This window comes from Oncorhynchus nerka, linkage group LG21 (genome assembly GCF_034236695.1).
Source record: "Oncorhynchus nerka isolate Pitt River linkage group LG21, Oner_Uvic_2.0, whole genome shotgun sequence".
NCBI classification, from domain to species: domain Eukaryota; kingdom Metazoa; phylum Chordata; class Actinopteri; order Salmoniformes; family Salmonidae; genus Oncorhynchus; species Oncorhynchus nerka.
Genome location: NC_088416.1, coordinates 9201997 through 9225238, shown reverse-complemented (window position 1 = coordinate 9225238; position 23242 = coordinate 9201997). Strand labels below are relative to the sequence as shown.

The 23242-nt window shown below is 44.8% G+C and overlaps 1 protein-coding gene across 1 annotated transcript in view; it reads left to right on the top strand.

Annotated features, from left to right (window-relative positions):
* Positions 1–23181, top strand: part of LOC115103803 ((E3-independent) E2 ubiquitin-conjugating enzyme UBE2O-like) — a 42903-nt gene extending 19722 nt beyond the window's left edge. Inside the window, 15 exon segments of the mRNA XM_029624762.2 lie at positions 1953–2103; positions 3092–3197; positions 3510–3766; positions 3769–3866; positions 8557–8711; positions 10144–10256; positions 10548–10679; positions 10914–11003; positions 11368–11716; positions 11719–12249; positions 12454–12590; positions 12857–13060; positions 14990–15047; positions 16121–16275; positions 18784–23181. Of these exon segments, the coding sequence (XP_029480622.2) occupies positions 1953–2103; positions 3092–3197; positions 3510–3766; positions 3769–3866; positions 8557–8711; positions 10144–10256; positions 10548–10679; positions 10914–11003; positions 11368–11716; positions 11719–12249; positions 12454–12590; positions 12857–13060; positions 14990–15047; positions 16121–16275; positions 18784–19365 (3118 nt within the window). The 3' untranslated portion in view covers positions 19366–23181.
* Positions 23182–23242: the final 61 nt, after the last annotated feature.

The window sequence follows — 23242 nt, the reverse complement described above, 5'->3', positions numbered from 1 at the left end:
TTTGTCTGTTCATTTCAATTCTCTACACTGATCCTTTTTTTTTTTACAAGAGCGCGTGTGTGTGTGTGCGCCTAAGTTGACAAATGTAGGCGCACACAAAGAACTTTAGTAGCGTAATGACAAATATTTGAGATATTAAAGCTAGAATCCTTAATTTATCTAGGTGCGCTGGTACTTCAGAATTCCAGGTAGCACAGCAAATATTTCGCCGCATATGCGAGTAAAATGATCGCGCTCTAGAGTCCTGTATTCGTAGATTCGTTCTACCATCCATCCACACTTGGGAGCACAGAGGCTGCAGTTTTCCATTTTATAGATATACAGCGTATGAGCAGTCTATTTCTGGTTGACTCACATTATATACACACCTCACAATCACACCTCACACTTGCATGCGTGTCTTAATTGGATGTTTACATGAACAGGGTGAAGTTTTAATTTCATAACAAGGACCGCGTTCGTTTTCTGCGAGCTACACTGTAAGCCTATATGGTCTGAGCTGGAGAAAGAGCAGCTTTTCTCAGTGAAGTTCCAAACAGTCACAACCATTGGCTTTTGAGATGGGCTGATATTCAAAGATGTGCTATATTGACCGCCGAAGGTCGCTGTCCACGCCCCCGCGGAGATCTGTTTAGCTTAATAAAAATACCCCCATTTAAAAAATCTGTCCGTTTTTAAGGTTGAGATCTGCATTGGATGCGTCTCAATCCACTACTTCCTCATCCACTGTGAAAGTTGACAGCGCTAGAGCGGTGTTCGTCAACCTGAGACAATCGGTCTTCTCACAATGTCATCTGAAGCGTCCGAATTATTTGCTCTACGACCCCCACAAGCAATTTGGGCCTCGTCTGAAGTCTGTTCAGCCCATCTGCCAACTTCTGTCTATAGCGTCTGATCAGTTTGGGCAACCACATAAATATGAGGCCTCTGTGGAAAGGTGAGATTCTCATGAACACGTACATGTCGATTGTTTTGCTCTACGACGTCCACAGGTCTGTCTAAATGTTCCCTGCTCTACGACATCCACAGGTCTGTCTAAATGTTCCCCGATACGAGTTGAAAAAATGGATGGAAGTATACACTACCGTTCACCGTTCAAAAGTTTGGGGTCACTTAGAAATGTCCTTGTTTTTTTAAATTAAAACACTTTTTATTTTTGTCCATTTAAAATAACTTCAAATTGATCAGAAATACAGTGTAGACATTGCTAATGTTATAAATGACTATTGTAGCTGGAAACGGCAGATTTTATTTTTTAATGGGATATCTACATAGGCGTACAGAGGCCCATTATCAGCAACCATCACTTCTGTGTTCCAATGGCACGTTGTGTTAGCTAATCCAAGTTTATAATTTTTAAAGATTAATTGAGTGTTAGAAAACCCTTTTGCAATTATAATCGTACCCACAAATGCTGATGTTCCAGATACCCAACTTGTCTAAAGAAGGCCAATTTTATTGCTTTTTAATTATAACAGTTTTCAGCTGTTTTAACATAAATGCAAAAGGGTTTTCTAATGATCAATTAGCCTTTTAAAATGAAAGGACATTTCTAAGTGACCCCAAACCTTTGAACGGTAGTGTATATGGAAACTGTCAGTGCCAAAAATGTGTTAAAATGGGCTAATAGCAGTAAGGCCAAATACAAGTTGTCACCTTTACGGCTTGGACAGGACTTAGACTGTTAGGTGCCAAAAATAAGGGGTTAAATGCATGTAAAAACAAATACATGTTTCCTCATATTTATTATCTCTGCTATAGGACAGACACTTTTTTTTGTTCCATGTAGTGAATCTGTTATTCAATGCATTTGTATGGGCTAATAGGAGTAATGAATGTGTATCATGTAGCACATGTATCTAGATGGAGAGCTGCTCATCCCTAGCACACACCCATTCTTTTGCTTCAATGACCCTTCTAATAACCCCCCCCATATGTGTGTTCTGATCCAGAGTGAAGCGTCTGGGCTTCTACGACCACACCCAGAGGCAGCTGGGGGAGAGGGCCCTGTACGTGTTCCCAGCCAAGGGAGACACCACACACATCACCTGTGAGTGGCCCGACGGGGCCCCCGGACTCCCAGAGGACCCCGTAGCCAGGAAGGTGTGTGAGTGAGGAGGAAAGGGAGAGGAAATGTTTCTATATATACAGTACCAGTCAAAAGTCCAGACACCTACTAATTCATGGGTTTTTCTTTATTTTAACTATTTTCTACATTGTAGAATAATAGTGACGACATCAAAACTATGAAATAACACATACGGAATCGTGTTGTAACCAAAAACATGTTAAACAAATTCAAATATATTTGAGATTCTTCAAAGTAGCCACCATTTGCCTTGATGACAGCGTTGCACACTCTTGGCATTCTCACAAACAGCTTCATGAGGTAGTCACCTGGAATGCATTTCAATTAACAGGTGTGCCTTGAGCCAATCAGTTGTTTTGTGACAAGGTAGGGGTGGTATACAGAAGATGGCCCTATTTGGTAAAATACCAAGGTTGAAACGACAGTCCATTACTTTAAGAGGTATTTTACCAAGAATGAGAGTGATGGAGTGCTGTATCGGCTCACCTGACCTCATCCCAATTGAGATGGTTTGGGATGAGTTGGACCGCAGAGTGAAGGAAAAGCAGCCAACAAGTGCTCAGCATATGTGGGAACTCCTTCAAGACGGTTGGAAAAGCATTCCAGGTGAAGCTGGTTTTGAGAGCGCCAAGAGTGTGCAAAGCTGTCATCAAAGCAAAGGGAAGTGAAGAATCTCAAATGTAAAATATATTTTGATTTGAACACTTAAAAAAAAAGGTTACTACATGATTACATGTGTTATTTCAGTTTTGAGGTCTTCACTATTCTAGAATGTAGGAAATTGTAAAAATAAACACCCTTGAATGAGTAGGTGTTCAAACTCTTGACTGGTATTGTGCGTGCATGTCCCCATTTTGTGTGAAACAATTGGTAACAATGTTGCCTCTCTTTGCAGAGATACTCCATGTATCCAACTTTCTTCCCTCGTTGCATGCACTAACAACTGTGTGTTTGTCATGGTTCGTATTATCTCCATGTCCTATGACAATGTCCTTCCTGCAGTTGAAAAGGATGTTCAAGAAGGAGTCGTTAGGGAAGAAGACCAGTGAGAGTGCAGAGACACAAGGAGCAAACCAGCACTCCACCGAGAAGACGGACAGCTTTTACGGTACATGCTGATTTTGATTTATGTCTGTTGGTCATCAGAAATGTTGCCTTGTCATTTTTTGGCAGATATCCTCACTTAAACAGATGACGAGCACAAACTCCAATTGTAGAATAATTTTAGCTCCATACAGTCTACACCTGATAACTGGCCATCTGATAACTGCACACCTTGTGCAGGGTAGTTCGCCCCACAATTAAAATCTATTCTTTATGCTTTGCTCAGTTCCAAGTCACTGCTTATACCACTAATCAATTATACATGTAAAACCAACTCAACAACCATCACCCGTGTCCTCTCCCCCCTCACACCCAGGTGACCTCAAGCCTGACAACACCCACCCAGACTCCACTGACCACACCGCCCTCCCCCGCCCTCACCACCCCAACAACGGCCCCAACCACACCCTCCAGCCCTTGACCCTGTGCGCTCCTCCCTCCTCTGACCCATGGCCCGAGCCCGCGGAGCAGGACGCAGACGACGAGGCGGGGGCGGAGGACACTGACGACACCTTGTCGCTGACGTCGTCGGCGAGCAGCACGGCGTCGTCGCAGAGCGGCGGTCTGGGGGCCTGAACAGGAAGAAGAGCATCCCTCTGTCCATCCGCAACCTGAAGAGGAAGCACAAGAAGAAGAGGACCAAGTTCTCCCGCGAGTTCAAGCCCGGCGACAGGTGAGCCAGTTATCAATCAAATCCGTTTGTATTCATGGAATGCTATGTGACTAAATGTAGCAGACTACAATTGTATATAAATGGCTACAAATGTAGCATGCTAAGTCAGAGCCTAGGCCACACTTTAGTCCTCTGCCTTCTATCCCTCCCTCACGGCCTCCCTTTCTGAACTTCTGCTATTCCTCCCTCTCTTGCACCCTCCCTCCCTTTTTCTTTCTCTCCATTCAGGAGATGGTCCCTCCCTGGCCATCTCCTTTTCTCCTTGGCACGTGTAAAGGATGATCAATAGCTTGCTGGCAAGAATTCAGCTTCACGCTGGCAAAAATTCTGCGTCCTTGAACCCAGTGTCACTTTTATTTTTTGTCACATTCACCGGATAGGTGCAGTGAAGTGTTGTTTTACATGGTCAGCCATAGTAGTACGGCGCCCCTGGAGAAAATTAGGGTGATGTGCCTTGCTCAAGGGCACATTGTGCCTCTCCCAGTTTCTGATGCCGCCCACCCCTGTATAGATGATACACAATCACATCATTATCCTCTGTCTTCGGGTACAGCCTCTGTCTCTGGCCTAAATGGCACCCTACTCCCTATGTAGTACACTACTTTTGTCAAAAATAGAGCACTGTATAGGGAATAGGGTGCCACTTCCATTTGGGACGCTTACACAGAGCCGATCAACTTACACCCTACACCCAGCCTACACTTACACCCTTACACCCAGCCGAACAAGACCAGTGTTCATCGATCCAACATCTTGTCTCCCAGAAAATGTTCTCTCTTCCTTACGGACTTTCTGATGGCTTGTTACTACCTACGGGGATCGATTTCAGGCTGATTTCCCGGAGCAGATGTCCACTAATGACCCTGGTTGTTATTAGGCTGTGTGGATGCTGCCAGTGACGGTGTGACCTGGCCTTGTCTTCAAATCTTGAACCAGTCTACCACCAATCCAGTACTAGTACCACTCCATAATCTAATATAGTACTAATCTAGTGCCAATCCAGTACTTTTCCTAGTACCAATTTGAATCTAGTACAAATAACAATCCAAAGGTTATACTAGCATCAACCTAATTATTATTGTTGCGACGTGAAAATGAATACGCTCTCAACCGCACTTGCTCTCCTTGTGGTCCTTTGACTAAAAACCCAATAGTTAAGTTCCTCTGTTATAAAAATCACACCGGTACTCACAATTAGACCTAGCTCTGCACCATTAGTTGGACGTTTCCAAATAGGTTGAAGTTTGGGTCAATGTAACCTTTTCTCAAGACATTGCAGAATTCAAGTACTTTAAATTCTACCAGGCGCCATTCGAACACGGCAGAGATTCCAAGGCTGCACATCTGAAATGGCACCCCCTTCCTTATATTAATGGCACCCCCTTCCTTATATAGTGTACTAATTTTGACCAGATCCTTGGTTAAAAGTAGTGCATTATACAGGCAATATGATGCTATTTCAGATGCTGCCTAAGGCTGTGATTTTCCCTCCTTTTAAACTGCCTTGTAGATCAGATCTGGTGGTTAAATATAGCTGGCAGCTGATAAATCATGTAGCATGTGCTTAGGTGTGCCCAGATAACATCCAGGTCCTCTGATTGAAAGAGACAGATGGGGGGAAAGGGTGATGGAGAGGGAGACAAGAGGGTCAAAGAACCAGGGAGATCAAGGGGGAGAAAAAAGCTGAGATTGAGTTGCGGGAGGGAGAGCGAGCGAGAGGAAGATTGATGGGGGGAATAAAACGGCAAGGGGGAGGTAGTGACTGAAGTTAAGAGGCAGAGCAGGGGGAAAGTGGCTGAATTCTAGTGGGGATTGAATTGAGGTAGAGGAGAGATTTGATTTGATTTAAAGAAAAGACACAACATGAGATGTAAACTCAGCAAAAAAATAAATAAACGTCCCTTTTTCAGGACCCTGTCTTTCAAAGATGATTCGAACAAATCCAAATAGCTTCACAGATTTTAATTGTAAAGGGTTTAAACTAGAGGTCGACCGATTATTCGGAATGGCCGATTTAATTAGGGCCGATTTCAAGTTTTCATAACAATCGGAAATCTGTATTTTTGGGCGGCGATTTATTATTATTTATAAAATAAAATGTTTTACCTTTATTTAACTAGGAAAGTCAGTTAACACATTCTTATTTTCAATGATGGCCTAGGAACGGTGGGTTAACTGCCTTGTTCAGGGGCAGAACGACAGATTTTCACCTTGTCAGCTTGGGGGATCCAATCTTGCAACTTTACAGTTAACTAGTCCAACACAATAACGACCTGCCTCTCTCTCGTTGCATTCCACAAGGAGACTGCCTGTTACACGAATGCAGTAAGTTGCTAGCTAGCATTAAACTTATCTTATAAAAAAACAATCAATCATAATCACTAGTTAACTACACATGGTTGATGATATTACTAGACATTATCTAGCATGTCCTGCGTTGCATATAATCTGACTGAGCATACAAGTATCTAAGTATCTGGCTGAGCGGTGGTAGGCAGAAGCAGGCGCGTAAACATTCATTCAAACAGCACTTTCGTGTGTTTTGCCAGCAGCTCTTCGCTGTGCGTCAAAACATTGCGCTGTTTATGACTTCAAGCCTATCAACTCCCGAGATGAGGCTGGCGTAACCGAAGTGAAATGTATAGCTAGTTAGCACTCGCTAATAGCGTTTCAAACGTCACTTGCTCTGAGCCTTCCAGTAGTTGTTCCCCTTTCTCTGCATGGGTAACGCTGCTTCGATGGTGGCTGTTGTCGTTGTGTTGCTGGTTCGAGCCCAGGGAGGAGCGAGGAGAGGGATGGAAAGCTATACTGTTACACTGGCAATACTAAAGTGACGATTAGATGTTCTTATAGGCAAAGGTTAATGAAGGGAAATAGTCCTATAATTCCTATAATAACCACAACCTAAAACTTTTTACCTGGGAATATTGAAGACTCATGTTAAAAGGAACCACCAGCTTTCATATGTTCTCATGTTCTGAGCAAGGAACTGAAACGTTAGCTTTCTTACATGGCACATATTGCACTTTTACTTTCTTCTCCAACACTTTTTAGCATTATTTAAACCAAATTGAACATGTTTCATTATTTATTTGAGGCTAGATTGATTTTATTGATGTATTATATTAAGTTAAAATAAGTGTTCATTCAGTATTGTTGTAATTGTTTTTATTACAAATGGCTGATTAATCGGTATCTGCTTTTTTTTAGAAATAGAAATACAGTTGCACTCAAAAGTTTACATACACTTAGGTTGGAGTCATTCAAATTTCTTGTTAAGAAACTATAGTTTTGCAAGTCGGTTAGGACATCTACTGTGTGCGTGACACAAGTAATTTTTCCAACAATTGTTTACAGACAAACACCTGAAGGTACCATGTTCATCTGTACAAATAATAGTACGCAAGTATAAACACCATGGGTCCAAGCAGCCGTCATACCGCTCAGGAAGGAGACTCGTTCTGTCTCCTAGAGATGAATGTACTTTGGTACAAAAAGGGCAAATCAATCCCAGAACAACGGCAAAGGACCTTGTGAAGATGCTGGAGGAAACGGGTACAAACTTATCTATAGCCACAGAAAAATTAGTCTTATATCAACAACCTGAAAGGCTGTTTAGCAAGGAAGAAGCCACTGATCTAAAACCGCAATAAAAAAGTCAGACTACGATTTGCAACTGCACATTGGGAGAAAGATCGTACTTTTTGGAGAAATGTCCTCTGGTCTGATGAAACAAAAATAGAACTGTTTGGCCATAATGACCATCTTTATGTTTGGAGGGAAAAGGGGGAGCCTTGCAAGTCGAAGAACACCATCCCAACCGTGAAGCACGGGGGTGGCAGCATCATGTTGTGGGGGTGCTTTGCTGCAGGAGGGGCTGGTGCACTTCAGATAATAATGTCTTCATGAGGAAGGAATATTTGGGTCTTCCAAATGGACAATGACCCCAAGCATACTTGCAAGCAAAGTTGTGGCAAAATGGCTTAAGGACAACAAAGTCAAGGTATTGGAGTGGCCATCACAAAGCCCTGACCTCAATCCCAAAGAAAGGTTGCGGGCAGAACTTAAAGCGTGTGTGAGCAAGGAGGCCTACAAACCTGACTCAGTTACACCAGCTCTGTCAGGAGCTATTTCACCCTATTTAAAGGCAATGCTACCAAATACTAATTGAGTGCATGTAAACGTCTGACCCACTGGGAATGTGTTTAAAGAAATAAAATCTAAAATTAATCATTCTCTCTACTATTATTCTGACATTTCACATTCTTCAAATAAAGTGGTGATTCTAATTTACCTAAGACAGGGCATTTTTACTAGGATTAAATGTCAGGAATTGTCAGTATTTGGCTAAGGTTTAAATACAGTTTAAAGTCAGAAGTTTACACGTGTTAAGTTTGCTGAAAATAAACGCAGTCGACAGTGAGAGGACGTTTCTTTTTTTTTGCTAAGTTTATATTATGGATGGAGGGAAACCGTGGCAGAGGAGATCAGGCTCCCCCCACCCTGCGATATCTTTGTTTCGCTCTGCTGCTGCGCAAATGGCTGAGTCAGTTTAACATTCCATTTTCCACTCTTAACCAGAACTTCTTGCTGAAAATAGTTGAGCCTTGTCGGTGAAGACACAAATTCCAGTATTAGTTACTTAGTCACTGGTTCTAATATCTGCCATCTCCCTGTTTATTACCGTCAGGGTGGCAGTAGAAGTGGTGTCCACCAAGACCTCGGCCGACGTCCTCTGGAAGGACGGCCGTATGGAGACCCTCATCCGCTCCAATGACCTCATCCCCATCCAGCACCTCGACAACCATGAGTTTTGCCCCGGAGACTTTGTTGTCGACAAACGACGTAAGTAGCTAGCTCACTTCACACTCGCCTTCAGGCCTTGTACAGTGCATTTAGAAATTAATCCAACTTTTCCCACATTTTGTACGTTATAGCCTTATTCTAAAATTGATTAAATAGTTTTCCCCCTTATCAATCCACACACACTACCCAATAATGGCAAAGCAAGAACAGGTTTTTAGACATTTTTGCAAATGTATAAAACATTCAACTGAAATATCACGTTTCCATAATTATTCAGACCCTTTACTCAGTACTTTGTTGAAGCACCTTTGGCAGCGATTACAGCCTCGATTCTTCTTGGGTATGATGCTACAAGCTTGGCACACCTGTATTTGGGGAGTTTCTCCCATTTCTTCTCTGCAGATCCTCTCAAGCTCTGTCAGGTTGGATGGGGAGTGTTGCTGCACAGCTATTTTCAGGCTCTGGCTGGGCCACTTAAGGACATTGACCCTTGTCCTGAAGCCTGTCCTGCGTTGTCCTGTTAGGTGAACCTTCACCCCAGTCTGAGGTCCTGAGCGCTCTGGTGCAGGTTTTCATCAAGGATCTCTTTGTACTTTGTTCTGTTCTTTTGGAGTTTGCCAAAAGGCACCTAAAGACTCTGACCATGAGAAACAAGATTCTCTGGTTTGATGAAACGAAGGTTGAACTTGTTGGCCTGAATGCCCAGCGTCACATCTGGAGGGAACCTGGCACCATCCCTACAGTGAAGTGTGGTGGCAGCATCATGTTGTGAGGATGTTTTTTAGCGCCAGGCACATAGACTGGTCAGGATCGAGGCAAAGATAAAAGGAGCAAAGTACAGAGAGATCCTTGATGAAAAACTGCTCCAGAGCACTCAGTTCCTCAGACTGGTGTGAAGGTTCACCTTCCAACAGGATAATGACTCTAAGCACACAGCCAAGACACCGCAGGAGTGGCTTCGGGACAAGCCTCTGAATGTACTTGTTGCGTCATACCCAAAGAGACTTAAGCTTTAGTCACTGCCGAAGGTGCTTCAACAAAATACTGTTTTTAAAGGGTCTGAATACTTACGCAAATGTGATATTTCAGTTTTACATTTTTTTGGTAACATTTCTCAACCTGGTTTTCTACTACTATCAGCTTTTATAAGCGGTTTAGCAAAAAATTTACACTACCATTCAAAAGTTTGGGGTCACTTAGAAATGTCCTTGAAAGAAAAACACTTTGTTTTTGGTCCATTTAAAATAACTTCAAATTGACCAGAAATACACTAGACTTTGCTAATGTTGTAAATTACTATTGTAGCTATGCAACGAGGGAGCTATTTATCAGGTTGGCTTTCTTACTTGGTGTCCTTGGTGATACTATCTGACCTGAGGCACAAAAGTTTACTTCAGCTCTGTCTCTGTATGTGTGTCTGTCTGTCTCTCTGTATGTGTGTCTGTCTGTCTCTCTCGGTGTGGTCACACAGCCCAAGCTCCTACGGACCCGGGCGTGTACGGGGTCATCCAGTCGGGCGACCACAAAGGCAGGACGTGTGCTGTGAAGTGGATCAAACTCAACGCCTCCAGCGACGACGTGGAGGTCAGTCTGCTCGGCATTATGGGTCGGCTTGTGTCGCCGGGGGAACCACAACCTTTAAAAAAAAAAAGTGTTATACATTCCATTAATAGCTCTATAGAAGTTGAATTTGGGAAAATCTGAAATGACTCTATTCCAAATGAGCCTATTCCACATATCGTGTGCTACTTTGGGCCAAAGCAATAGCCCCATGGTCCTATTGCTCTGCTCAAAAACAGTGCACTATACAGGGTGGCTTCTAGTGTCATTTGAGCTGCATGGTGTCAGTAATGGATGGTGGTTTTGTTTGTTTAGGTCACAGGAGAAGAGGAGGATGTTAGTGTGTACGACATCGCCGACCACCCAGACTTCCACTTCCGTACCACTGATATCGTCATCAGGATAGGGAACTCTGAGAACGGGCGGAATACGGAGTGCGAGAACGATGTAAGTTCAAAAAATGTCTTTCATTTTGGTTGTTGACATGTTAGTACTTTCCCTGTGGTGCTTGGAAGGTTCTTTGCCGGTCCACGCTGTACAGGTGCTTTGGCCTGGTTACAGATATCACCATAGTTACTAAAAGCGTGCTCTGAAAGGAAATATCATCCAGTATGGTACTATCGTGTAGAAAGAGTATTTTCACATACTGTTTTTTCATCTTTTTTTTTTTTACTTGTCCAGACGTCAGTAGGTCAGGTCTTCAGAGTGGACGTGAGCAGCAAGGTGGAGGTGGTGTGGGCCGACAACTCCATTACCATCGTCCTACCACAGGTACTCATGGTAATTGTAGTCTTTCTGTCCCTCACATGCGGTAGTTGTAGTGGTCGCTGATCGGTGGCTCTGTTGGTTTCTGTTAAGGTTCTGTTGGCTTGTGTTCACTATGTCAATGACGTGTGCTACTGCTGTACCTTGCTCAGATTTCTGTTCATGCTAATTATCTTTTCAATCTGAATGTGTGTTGCAGATAGCATGCTGCTGGGTGACTTGCATGCTGCCCTTTTAAAAATGTTATTCTATAATGACATTTTGATATTGACACGGAAATCACTTAATGAATGTTAGCAATGATTAATGATTGCGTATAAACGCGGTGATTTTGTTTTTCTCTACCCCCCCCCCCCCCCCCTCAATCTAGCACCTGTACAATGTGGAGTCTGAGATCGAGGAGACTGACTATGACTCTGTGGAGGAGAGCAGCAGTGGCCTGTCCACGGAGGAGTGGGAGGACGAGAGCGACAGCTGGGAGACTGACAACGGCCTGACCACCAACGAGGACGACCAGCACCCTGCCAACGACGACACCACCACCCCGGCCGCCACCCCCACCGGCTCCAGCCCCTTCATCATCCCCCCAAAGGAGGGCGGCATAGCAGGGGCCACTACCCCCACCAAGCCACCTAACTCCTCAGAGGACCTGGAGGGAGCTGGGGCTATAGTCAGCCCAGGCACCGGTGCTGGAGGAACCACCCCTGGAGCAGGAGGGGTGATGCAGCGGAGAAGCTCCCAGGGAAAGAGAGCACGCCGCGGGGCTTCCGTGAGCTCAAGGAGGCCCTGAAGATCCTGGAGAGCCTGAAGAACATGACGGTAGAGCAGCTATGGACCGGCGGCTCGCCTACCTCGCCCACGTCCGGTGCTGCACCCGTCGCCAACGGGACTAACGCCAACGCCGCCACTGCCATCACGCCAGAGAAACCCACCAAGGAGAAGCGCTTCCTGGATGACATCAAGAAGCTCCAGGAGAACCTGAGGAAGACCCTGGACAATGTGGCCATTGTGGAGGAGGAGCGGATGGAGGCAGTGGTGGAGGGTGGGGCAGGAGGAGGTGGGAGTACGGAGGGAGGGGAAAGAGGGGGCGAAGAAAGGCCCCAGGAGGAGGCAGCGGCGGCGAAGACTCCAGGCGTGGCGCCAGAGTGGCCCAGCGATACGCCTGTTCTGTGCCAACAGAGTGGTGGAAAGCCCGGAGTCACCTTCACCAGTGCCAAGGGAGAGGTGTTCTCTGTGCTGGAGTGGTCACCAGGTGAGGACGCAATACTGCGCTTTTTGCTTGTCATTGTTTGTCTTTGTTACTGAGGCATCCACTAAACTAGTAGTACAGGGAGAAGAATTCAATACCCCCAAAAATACCCTCTTTGAATTTTTTTTTAAATGCATTGGTCCATTACTTAAAATTGTCTTTTCAAATACTCACTAAATACCACAACATTTATCTGACTCCTGCCAGACACCCACACCTTTAAGAAGATGGAGTTCCAGCCGGCCGAGGCCAAGAAGTTTTTCAGCACCGTGAGGAAGGAGATGGCTCTGCTGGCCACCTCGCTGCCCGACGGCATCATGGTGAAAACCTTCGAGGACCGCATGGTACGCTAACAGACACCTGAGAAGAGAGACGTTTGGAAGTGATCCGAATGTACTTGATTACAGTCAAGTATTAAATTGCATCAGACCACTCTTCAGTGCCTAAAGTGACTCTGGTTTTGAGCTGCCAGTTTCTCTGCACTCATTAAACCCTCGACTTAAAATCTCTTCATGCTGTTATTTCTGAAGATAAGTGATGATAACTCTGAGGATGATAGTGAACGTGTGCTATTCTCGTCTCTCTTCACCCCGTCCCTCTCTCTTCACAGGACCTGTTCTCAGCTCTGATCAAGGGGCCCACGCGCACCCCTTACGAGGACGGCCTGTTCCTCTTCGACATCCAGCTGCCAAACATTTACCCGTCGGTGCCGCCCCTCTTCCGCTACCTGTCACAGTGCAGCGGGCGCCTCAACCCCAACCTCTACGACAACGGCAAGGTCTGCGTCAGCCTGCTGGGCACCTGGATCGGCAAGGTAAAAGTAGACCTTTAATCCCTCACGAAAAAAGTGTGATGCTTGGTATTTTTGCTTTTTTATTAGGATCCCCATTAGTGGTTGCAAAAGGAGCAGCTACTCTTCCTGGGGTCTACACAAAACATGAAACATGACATAATACAGAACATCAAGGATAGAACTACAACAATAAAAAGGCACACAGCCCACATATCAATACCAATACACACACATAAACTATCAAGGTCAAATACTTAGACCACCCATTACCTTCCCTTTGACTGTTATTAGACCACCCATTACCTTGCCCTTGACTGTTCTTCGACCACCCATTACCTTCCCCTTGACTGTTATTAGACCACCCATTGCCTTCCCCTTGACTGTTATTAGACCACCCATTACCTTCCCTCTGACTGTTATTAGACCACCCATTACCTTCCCATTGACTGTTATTAGACCACCCATTGCCTTCCCATTGACTGTTATTAGACCACCCATTGCCTTCCCATTGACTGTTATTAGACCACTGTTGGTAAAATAATGATTAAATGACTGAACAAATCATTTTAAATGGAACTGTAACTAAGTAAAACTTATACTCTGATTTATTATATCTGATTAACAATATGAGTTCATAAGAAGGGATTGTGAGACACGGACAAGGAGTAATTAAAGTGAACACCATTTCAACTAGGAAGAAACGAATGGGCTGTGGACTGTGAAAACAGATAAGGTCGTTAGCCTATGGTTGAACCTACAGAAACTTAACTCTGGGGTTTTTAGATAAGACAGTGAGTGCATTCCTAGGTTTTCTGTTAATTAGAACTGTCAGCTCAGTGGTGATCGATAATGTTGAGGGGTCAAAAGTTACCTGGGAGTGTGTTAGTAAGTTAGAATTAACTTTTCACCTCACTTTGTCCCGGTCGAGAGGAGGGGACTCTGTAAAAGCAATGAAATGACGTCATGATCTGTATATAAACTGTTGCTCGTGGTTAAGTAGCAGTGCGCTCCGAGAATAATTTCTGTTACCTATTATTGAAAGACTGGACTGCGTCTATGTTATGCAAACATGAATCTTACAAATTCTCATAAAATAGATTAAGGGTTTTCAATTAATGAAAGCACATTGGCATAATTAAATTACAGTAACAACCACCCATTACCTTCCCATTGACTGTTATTAGGACCACCCAGTACCTTCTCCTTGACTGTTCTTAGACCACCCAGTACCTTCTCCTTGACTGTTCTTAGACCACCCAGTACCTTCTCCTTGACTGTTCTTAGACCACCCATTACCTTCTCCTTGACTGTTCTTAGACCACCCAGTACCTTCTCCTTGACTGTTCTTAGACCACCCAGTACCTTCCCCTTGACTGTTCTTAGACCACCCATTACCTTCCCCTTGACTGTTATTAGACCACCCATTACCTTCCCCTTGACTGTTATTAGACCACCCATTACCTTCCCCTTGACTGTTATTAGACCACCCATTGCCTTCCCCTTGACTGTTATTAGACCACCCATTACCTTCCCTGTGACTGTTATTAGACCACCCATTACCTTCCCCTTGACTGTTCTTAGACCACCCATTGCCTTCCCCTTGACTGTTCTTAGACCACCCATTGCCTTCCCCTTGACTGTTCTTAGACCACCCATTACCTTCCCCTTGACTGTTCTTAGACCACCCATTACCTTCCCCTTGACTGTTCTTAGACCACCCATTACCTTCTCATTGACTGTTCTTAGACCACCCATTACCTTCCCTCTGACTGTTCTTAGACCACCCATTACCTTCCCCTTGACTGTTCTTAGACCACCCATTACCTTCCCCTTGACTGTTCTTAGACCACCCATTACCTTCCCTTTTGTCTTTAAAAAAATATTATTTTGAACATGAGCTGCTTGTATAAAATGTGCCTCACACTGTCTTTCCTGTTTATCAATCCTCAGGGTACAGAGAGGTGGACCAGCAAGTCTAGCCTGCTGCAAGTGCTTATCTCCATCCAAGGCAAGTCTAAACTGACCACACTAGACCTATTCTTAGTCTCACGCAGTATTGATTCACCCCCCCCACCACCTCATCCAGAATTTCTCGTTACCAGTCAGGTTTGGGTCCTTTAGGCCCCCCCCCCCGTTGTCTTCCCTGCAGCAGAAGTGTATGTTTTATTCATGCCGTTCATTTGCTCATGTCTGCTTCGGCTACAGTGAGTGTCACACACCATCACCCTCTGACAAGACCGTTGTGGTTAAATTGCCTCACCTTCCTATCAGTAATATTCACCTCAGGATTTAGGAGACAATTATAGGATTTGTAGCTATCTCAAACTATGCTGATAGGCTTATTCAGGTTAATCCACGAAAGGCTAAATACATTTGAGTTGTCAAAGGTGTTTGTGGTTAACCAAAGTTTGAGTCTTTAAGTACACTAGAATGAAGAGTTAATGTGTGAATGTCTTTGATTTCTAAGATATTTGGGTCCTTTGTTGTTTTTTATCTCAATATCAAATCATTTCTGGTTAACAATTAAGTACCTTACTGTGATTGTTTTAAATTAAAATGGTCAAAAAGGAAACAAATAGCTTCTTAGCAAATAGCAATTTCTTGAGCAAGATTTTCGCTCGGACTGTCTGGAATTGGTCTGAGTGGGGAGGGGGAAACTGAAAACTAGCTGTTATTGGCAGAGGTTTGGATTTCTCTTATTGGTCTAATTACCTAATTTACCGGTACGCCTGGCACCTACTACCATACCCTGTTCAAAGGCACTTCAATCGTTTGTCTTTCCCATTCACCCTCTGAACGGCACATATCCACAATCCATGTGTCAAGGCTTAGAATTCCTTCTTTAACCTGTCTCCTCCCCTTTGTCTACACTGTTTTGGAAGTGGATTTAACAAAGTGACGTCATTAAGCGATCATAGCTTTCACCTGGTCCGTCTTGTTATGGACATTTGTATAGTCGCTGTATATAAAATGTAGGACAATCCCGTTTTTGACTGCACCGGGCCTTTTTTTAATACTTCCTTGTGTGTCTAGAAGAATCTAAAGAGTGTGTGTGTGTGTGTGTGTGTGTGTCTCTCCCAGGCCTGATCCTGGTCAACGAGCCCTACTACAATGAGGCAGGTTTCGACAGCGACCGTGGCCTGCAGGAGGGCTATGAGAACAGTCGCTGTTACAACGAGATGACTCTCATCAAGACGGTGCAGTCCATGACCCAGCTGCTGCAGACACCCATAGAGGTCGGGATACAGTCTGATCTCATTTACCTAGAGTCAATCTGTTTATGTGTAGATTTTCGTATATGATTTGGTTGTATTTGTGTGAATACAAAATGCAGTAAAAGTTCTCCCCCCAAAAATATGGACGGTTTTTGTGTGCTGATAGTTGCTGTACAAATTTAACCTGTAAGTCAAATTGCCAAAGACGCATTTCAATTTTCGGAAGATTTAAGAAAACGTTTCTTATTACTGGATGAGTTGGGGACAAATGGCAGGTGGTGATGGATAGTTACACACTGCTCAAAAAAATAAAGGGAACACTTAAACAACACAATGTAACTCCAAGTCAATCACACTTCTGTGAAATCAAACTGTCCACTTAGGAAGCAACACTGATTGACAATAAATTTCACATGTTGTTGTGCAAATGGAATAGACAACAGGTGGAAATTATAGGCAATTAGCAAGACACCCCCAATAAAGGAGTGGTTCTGCAGGTGGTGACCACAGACCACTTCTCAGTTCCTATGCTTCCTGGCTGATGTTTTGGTCACTTTTGAATGCTGGCGGTGCTTTCACTCTAGTGGTAGCATGAGACGCATGAGTCTACAACCCACACAAGTGGCTCAGGTAGTGCAGCTCATCCAGGATGGCACATCAATGAGAGCTGTGGCAAGAAGGTTTGCTGTGTCTGTCAGCGTAGTGTCCAGAGCATAGAGGCGCTACCAGGAGACAGGCCAGTACATCAGGAGACGTGGAGGAGGTCGTAGGAGGGGCAACCCAGCAGCAGGACCGCTACCTTCGCCTTTGTGCAAGGAGGAGCACTGCCAGAGCCCTGCAAAATGACCTCCAGCAGGCCACAAATGTGCCTGTGTCTGCTCAAACGGTCAGAAACAGACTCCATGAGGGTGGTATGAGGGCCCGACATCCACAGGTGGGGGTTGTGTTTACAGCCCAACACCGTGCAGGACGTTTGGCATTTGCCAGAGAACACCAAGATTGGCAAATTCGCCACTGGCGCCCTGTGCTCTTCACAGATGAAAGCAGGTTTACACTGAGCACATGTGACAGAGTCTGTAGACGCCGTGGAGAACGTTCTGCTGCCTGCAATATCCTCCAGCATGACCAGTTTGGTCATGGTCAGTCAGTCATGGTGTGGGGTGGCATTTCTTTGGGGGCCGCACAGCCCTCCATGTGCTCGCCAGAGGTAGCCTGACTGCCATTAGGTACCGAGATGAGATCCTCAGACCCCTTGTGAGACCATATGCTGGTGCGGTTGGCCCTGGGTTCCTCCTAATGCAAGACAATGCTAGACCTCATGTGGCTGGAGTGTCAGCAGTCCCTGCAAGAGGAAGGCATTGATGCTATGGACTGGCCCGCCCGTTCCCCAGACCTGAATCCAATTGAGCACATCTGAGACATCATGTCTCGCTCCATCCACCAAAGCCACATTGCACCACAGACTGTCCAAGAGTTGGCAGATGCTTTAGTCCAGGTCTGGGCGGAGATCCCTCAGGAGACAATCCGCCACCTCGTCAGGAGCATGCCCAGGCGTTGTAGTGAGGTCATACAGGCACGTGGAGGCCACACACACTACTGAGCCTCATTTTGACTTGTTTTACGGACATTACATCAAAGTTGGATCAGCCTGTAGTGTGGTTTTCCACTTTAATTTTGACTGTGACTCCAAATCCAGACCTCCATGGGTTGATAAATTTGATTTCCATTGATCATTTTTGTGTGATTTTGTTGTCAGCACATTCAACTATGTAAAGAAAAAAGTATTTAATAAGAATATTTCATTCATTCAGATTTAGGATGTTATTTTAGTGTCCCCTTTATTTTATTGAGCAGTGTAGTTGGGTGGTTGTCATGGTGCTGCGGTAGAGGTCTGTAAATATTGTACATATTTATGTTAGTCTTTTTATTTTTATTGCATATCTTGTGTTTTTGAGCCACGAATTTGCAGGTTAACTCTTTTTGGCTAGCTAGCTAGCTGCCGTGTTTTTTTTTATTGGGAAAAATGCGTCTGGACTCAGTAAGTTACCAGCTTTTTTTTGTTTCACCCGGCTGCCAGTTCATGATCTTTTGGACATAATTTGAGGAGTTGCCTGACGCTCAATAGGAATGGGAGATGGAGGCATTCAGCTGTGCTGAGGCAGAGGGTTGGTCGTGAGGATGACTGGCTACTATTCTGAACTCTGTGTGGTGATTTTATGGCGCCCAATGCTGCTGAGGTATCAACCTACTGGGTGCAACACAGAGTGGAAGAGGTCCAGTGGCTAAAAGACCCTCCATCACCATCCCTCCACTCAAGCCGTGAACCGACCCTCTCCATCTTCAGACTAAAGACTTGGCCCCTATTGGTTGACCTGTCATGATATATTGCTTTTTTGTTTTTGCTCTTGAAGCGCTTTGAGATTCTTTGAAAAGCCTTGTAGAAGTTTAATAAATGATTCTTATAGGTTATGATTCAGATCATGGGGATATTGAGCCATAATGATTTATCTTTTGTCTGTTTCCCAACAGGTGTTCCAGCAGGAGATCCGGCAGCACTTCACTTCTAGCGGCTGGCGCCTGGTGCACCGCCTGGAGGCCTGGCTGGAGCTCCACGAGCTAGCCGAGAGGGGCCCTCCGCCAAGGCCATCCCGGGACAGGCCTCCCTCAGTGGGGCCTCTAAATGAGACACTCCCCTTGGATCTTCTGGCCCACAGCACCCCCAACAAACCCCAGGGCACCGGGGATGAAGAGCTGGAGGACTCTGGCCTGAGCCTTTCCACCACCGCCGCCTCCCAGCAGGAGCTCAGCCAGAACTTGGACTGCGACGACGCCGTCTTGGCCAGTGAGGTGGCCGGGGCGAGCGTGGTGGTCTCCGGGTCTGTTAGGGGGGCCACCTCGGACTCTGCGGGCGGCAGCCAGCCGGCGGTGCGACCAAAGAAGCGCAGGAAGAGCTACCGGAGCTTCCTCCCCGAGCGGAGCGGCTACCCGGACATTGGCTTCCCCCTCTTTCCTCTCTCCAAGGGCTTTGTGAAGAGCGTGCGCAGTGTGCTGCTGCAGTACCGGGCCGCCCTGGCCGCCACCCCCATCCCCGACCACATGGAGGACAAGTGACTCCCCCAACGCCTACCACCTCAAAGCCCACACTCTAAAAGCTGCACTGTGCCCCCAATGATTTCTCAAATAGCCCCCCGTACGCTCTGTCCCCCCTTGCCCAACTGCTGCCCAGTGCCCCTGCCCCTCAGCCATCTATCTAGTGCACTCTTGCCCCTCCTCCCCTCCCTCAGACCACTAGAAGTTAACTGGGTGTATGCGCTTTTTCCGTCAGTGTCCAGAGGCCAGTCAGAGGCCAGATGTGAAGGGAGAGGAGTGGGAGTGTCTTATGGGGATCTAAGCCACGGACCATAAGCGCCCTCCCTCATATTGGACCCTCTGAGCTCTCATGGACACACAGACAAGGAGCGAGAGCCTCGACTGGAAGGCAGCGCCACACGTCTGCCCCTCGTGGACCCTCCTAGGCCCTGACGGACGAGGAAGGAGAGGAGGAGAGATGCAGAGCTGGTTTGATTTAAAAAAGAATAAAAAGAAAGAACAAGTGCCATTGACTTGCATCGTCTATAGTTACTGTAAGGGGAAGTGGAATTACCTGAAGAGACATTCTGTGTGAATTGCCGTCACAAATTAAATTTCTTAGCACAAATTAAAATATTACTCCGCCGTGTCAATTGGATCTAAACTAAACGGAGACTGTTACAGTTGCCATGGCGTTCTGGAATCTGCAGGGTGAACCTGGACAGATTCCCAAAGCTGGGTTTTCTCTGAACTACATTTCCCAGTATGCCTGGCTCCTTTAACCCTGGCGGGCACCCTTAGCACTGCTCCTGTGCCCTGTTACCACCCTGCACTCTCCAATCAACAGACAATCTCGGCAGGTCTGGGCACCTTTTGACATGCTGACGTATTGAGTTTCTTTTTAATGTGGATGTTGCTGGTTGTTTGCTTTTTGCCCTTCTCTCGCTCTTTCTCGACTTTAGAGACACACCCCCAATCTGAATGTTATTAACTGCCCACCTACAACCGCTTCACTCTGCTATGTCCTTGTTGGTTTCCTCGCCAATCGCTCGCACCAAAACATGTCGTTGCAGAAACACTTGAGTGACAAGTTTACATACTAATCACCACTTCTGGATGTTATATACACTATTAGGCCCTATGGTATATACCCTGAGGAGAGACTTGGCTCTAGAATAGAGGAGTGACACAGAACTATATGACCTTACCTCTAGGTGAGGTCAAATGAGCTCTTTAATATCTTTGACTGTAGAAAGTTTCCATTCTAAGACTTGATAACTTTCTGACACTGTACAGACTTTTTTTTTTTAGTTATGTCACCCATGTCGCTCTTAAGACTCAACTTGACATATTTTTTTTTCCTTCTACAGGGGATCAAGGCTAGGTTGAAAATACCCAGTTTAAGAACCACGTTTGAAAATAAACACATTCTTTGGACCAGCGCAGTTGCTGATTCGACAGGATTGGCATTGAAAACGTGACCTGCGGTCAGGAAATGAAATGAAGTGAAGTGACTGTAGATCATTTGAAAAAAAGTTTTAATGAATAGAATGACAGTAAAACAATTATCCTGTGTGTTTGTGGAGTAGTTAGCTGAAATTCACTACGGTTGTGTTTTATTTCCCACCTTGATGGCTAACTTTCTGTACTGCTGACATTCACTTCCGTTCATTTTCTGTCTGGCGCTGGTCCGATGAACGTTTTTATTTTCTAACGCTTCTCCGTGGAATTATTACGTTGTCTTAACCTTCTCTATGTTCAAGGTAGTGGTGTTTTTCCTTCCTTGCAGCTGTCATTGACCCTTTAGAGTCGTTCACAATGGTCCTCCAGAGCTATCCCACAATCCTCTCTTCTGCTCACTCATTGGGCTACTACTAGAAGCGGGAGCCACAACCGTGAACTTGACACGAGTTTCAAAAACCGCTATCCATTCCATCACTAAATGAGTCTTATCTCATCTCAACATGTTGCCTTACTTGAATTGTTCTTCTTAGTATATTATCAGACCCTATGTACAGAGCTGCTTGTTACCCCCGCCTGATACCCACTACATTCACCCCATTCCAGTGTTCAGAGGTTGGCCCTCTAACATCAGACCTGGGTCCGTTTTCCCTGGACTTGTGCTTAATTTAACAATTCGGAGGTAGGAAAAATGTATAAAACGAATAATAAATTAAACAAAATCACTGATCCCAGATCTGCTTTGACAATGGCAACTTCAGCCCACAAGTTGAATGGTCAAGTTACACAGCTTCAGCCTCTGTATTCCAGTGTTACTCTCAACTGAGGTTTGTTTGGGGATGGAGATTGATTGGAGTTTGTAGACAGAGTTTGAGTGTGGATGCAGAAGGTTTTGAGGAGCTTGTATTTGGTTTTGTTCTTGCCCTTTGCCGTGAGCATGATGGAGTGTCACTTTTGTCCCCAAGATTGGAGTGGTATCCCGTTCTTTAATTTCCCCAGTTCAAAGGGTGAATGATGCACTTTTGACAACATGGCCTCTGGCATAGTCATGCTTGTACTTTGTGATATTACTTTTATATTTCTTTAAATTATTGCCGGTTTGTTTATACTTGCTTGAAAAATGGTCAAGTGTTCTATTTATTAACACAGGGAGCTTTTCTCTGTATGGCCACCAGGGGTCAGTGGTTCCATTCATTGTGTTCGCCGAAGAATGAAAGAAGCCTGGTCCCAGACCTGTATGTTCTTTGACCAACTCCTTTGGCTAGTAGTTGATTTTAAAGCACAAACAGATTTAGGATAAAGTGTTAAAAGGAGTACTGTGAAAGAAAGTGCAGCGATTTAACGCCATCTGGTTCTTATATAGCCTGGTCCCAAATCTGTTTGTGCAGTCTTTGCCGAGTTGGCAAGAATGCACAAACAGATCTGGAACTGGGCTAGTTCTGATAGTGCTTCCTTGGTTATTTGAACCATTGTTGTTTACATCCATGACATCCATCTGAAATATATTATGCTCTTGTTTTTTGCCAGATATTCTGTTGGTCCATTCCCCTTGTGCTTACCGGTGAACTGAAAACGAGGGCGTTGGCTCGTCTTTTTGCTTGAACAAAGACGCTAAATGCTTGGTGTTTATGAGTGTGTGAAACAGTACAAAGTGCCATTTGTAAATGATTGAGTGTAAAGCGTGAGACAAAGAAGAAAAGAATAGGTGAATGGGATTTTTCTTTTCTTTCTCCTTCCACCTTAAAAAAAATATATATTTAAAATCCTGTACCATGCATGGCAATCAGGCTTCCATTGCTTCTCTTCCTCGACTTTCTTCCTCTTTTTTCTTTTGCTTCCCCATTTTAGGCTGCAGTCCTTGTAGCGTAGCAGCCTTGGTTGGTTCCCGCCAACCTTCTCCTGTGTTTGCAACCATAGAGCTCTCTCTCGCTCATGCACTTGTTTCTCCACTATTGCAAAAACAGAAAAAAATGTGAAGCCAGGTCTCGAGAGAAGGATTTCAAGCACATGAAGTTATGTACAATTTTCTGTGTATGTTTATATTCAGACATTCATTACTGCGAGAGATTTCCAGCCAAAGCATGTAACATGTTGCTTTAAGCCTTGAACGGACACAAGACTTGACTGTACGATGTGAACATTTCCACAGTGGCCTGTATTGGTAAACTAATAAACTTATGATTTTTAGCCTGATCCCTCTGTACAGAAGTCATGACTATACTATAAATGCATATATTTAACAAACTTGAGCTCTGTAAGTGGTCATGAGAACGCTTGGGACATAAGTACACATTTTTTTCTTCTTGATTTGTCATTTTTTACAGTTCCTTTCATTAAGTTTCAAGACCTGTTTTTAAAGTGATGTATTAAACTTTGCAAGCAGTACCATGGTTACAAGTTGTCGCTTGTGGTGGATTGAATTTGGTTGTACAGTAGAGTTGCATTTTCAGTTGACCTC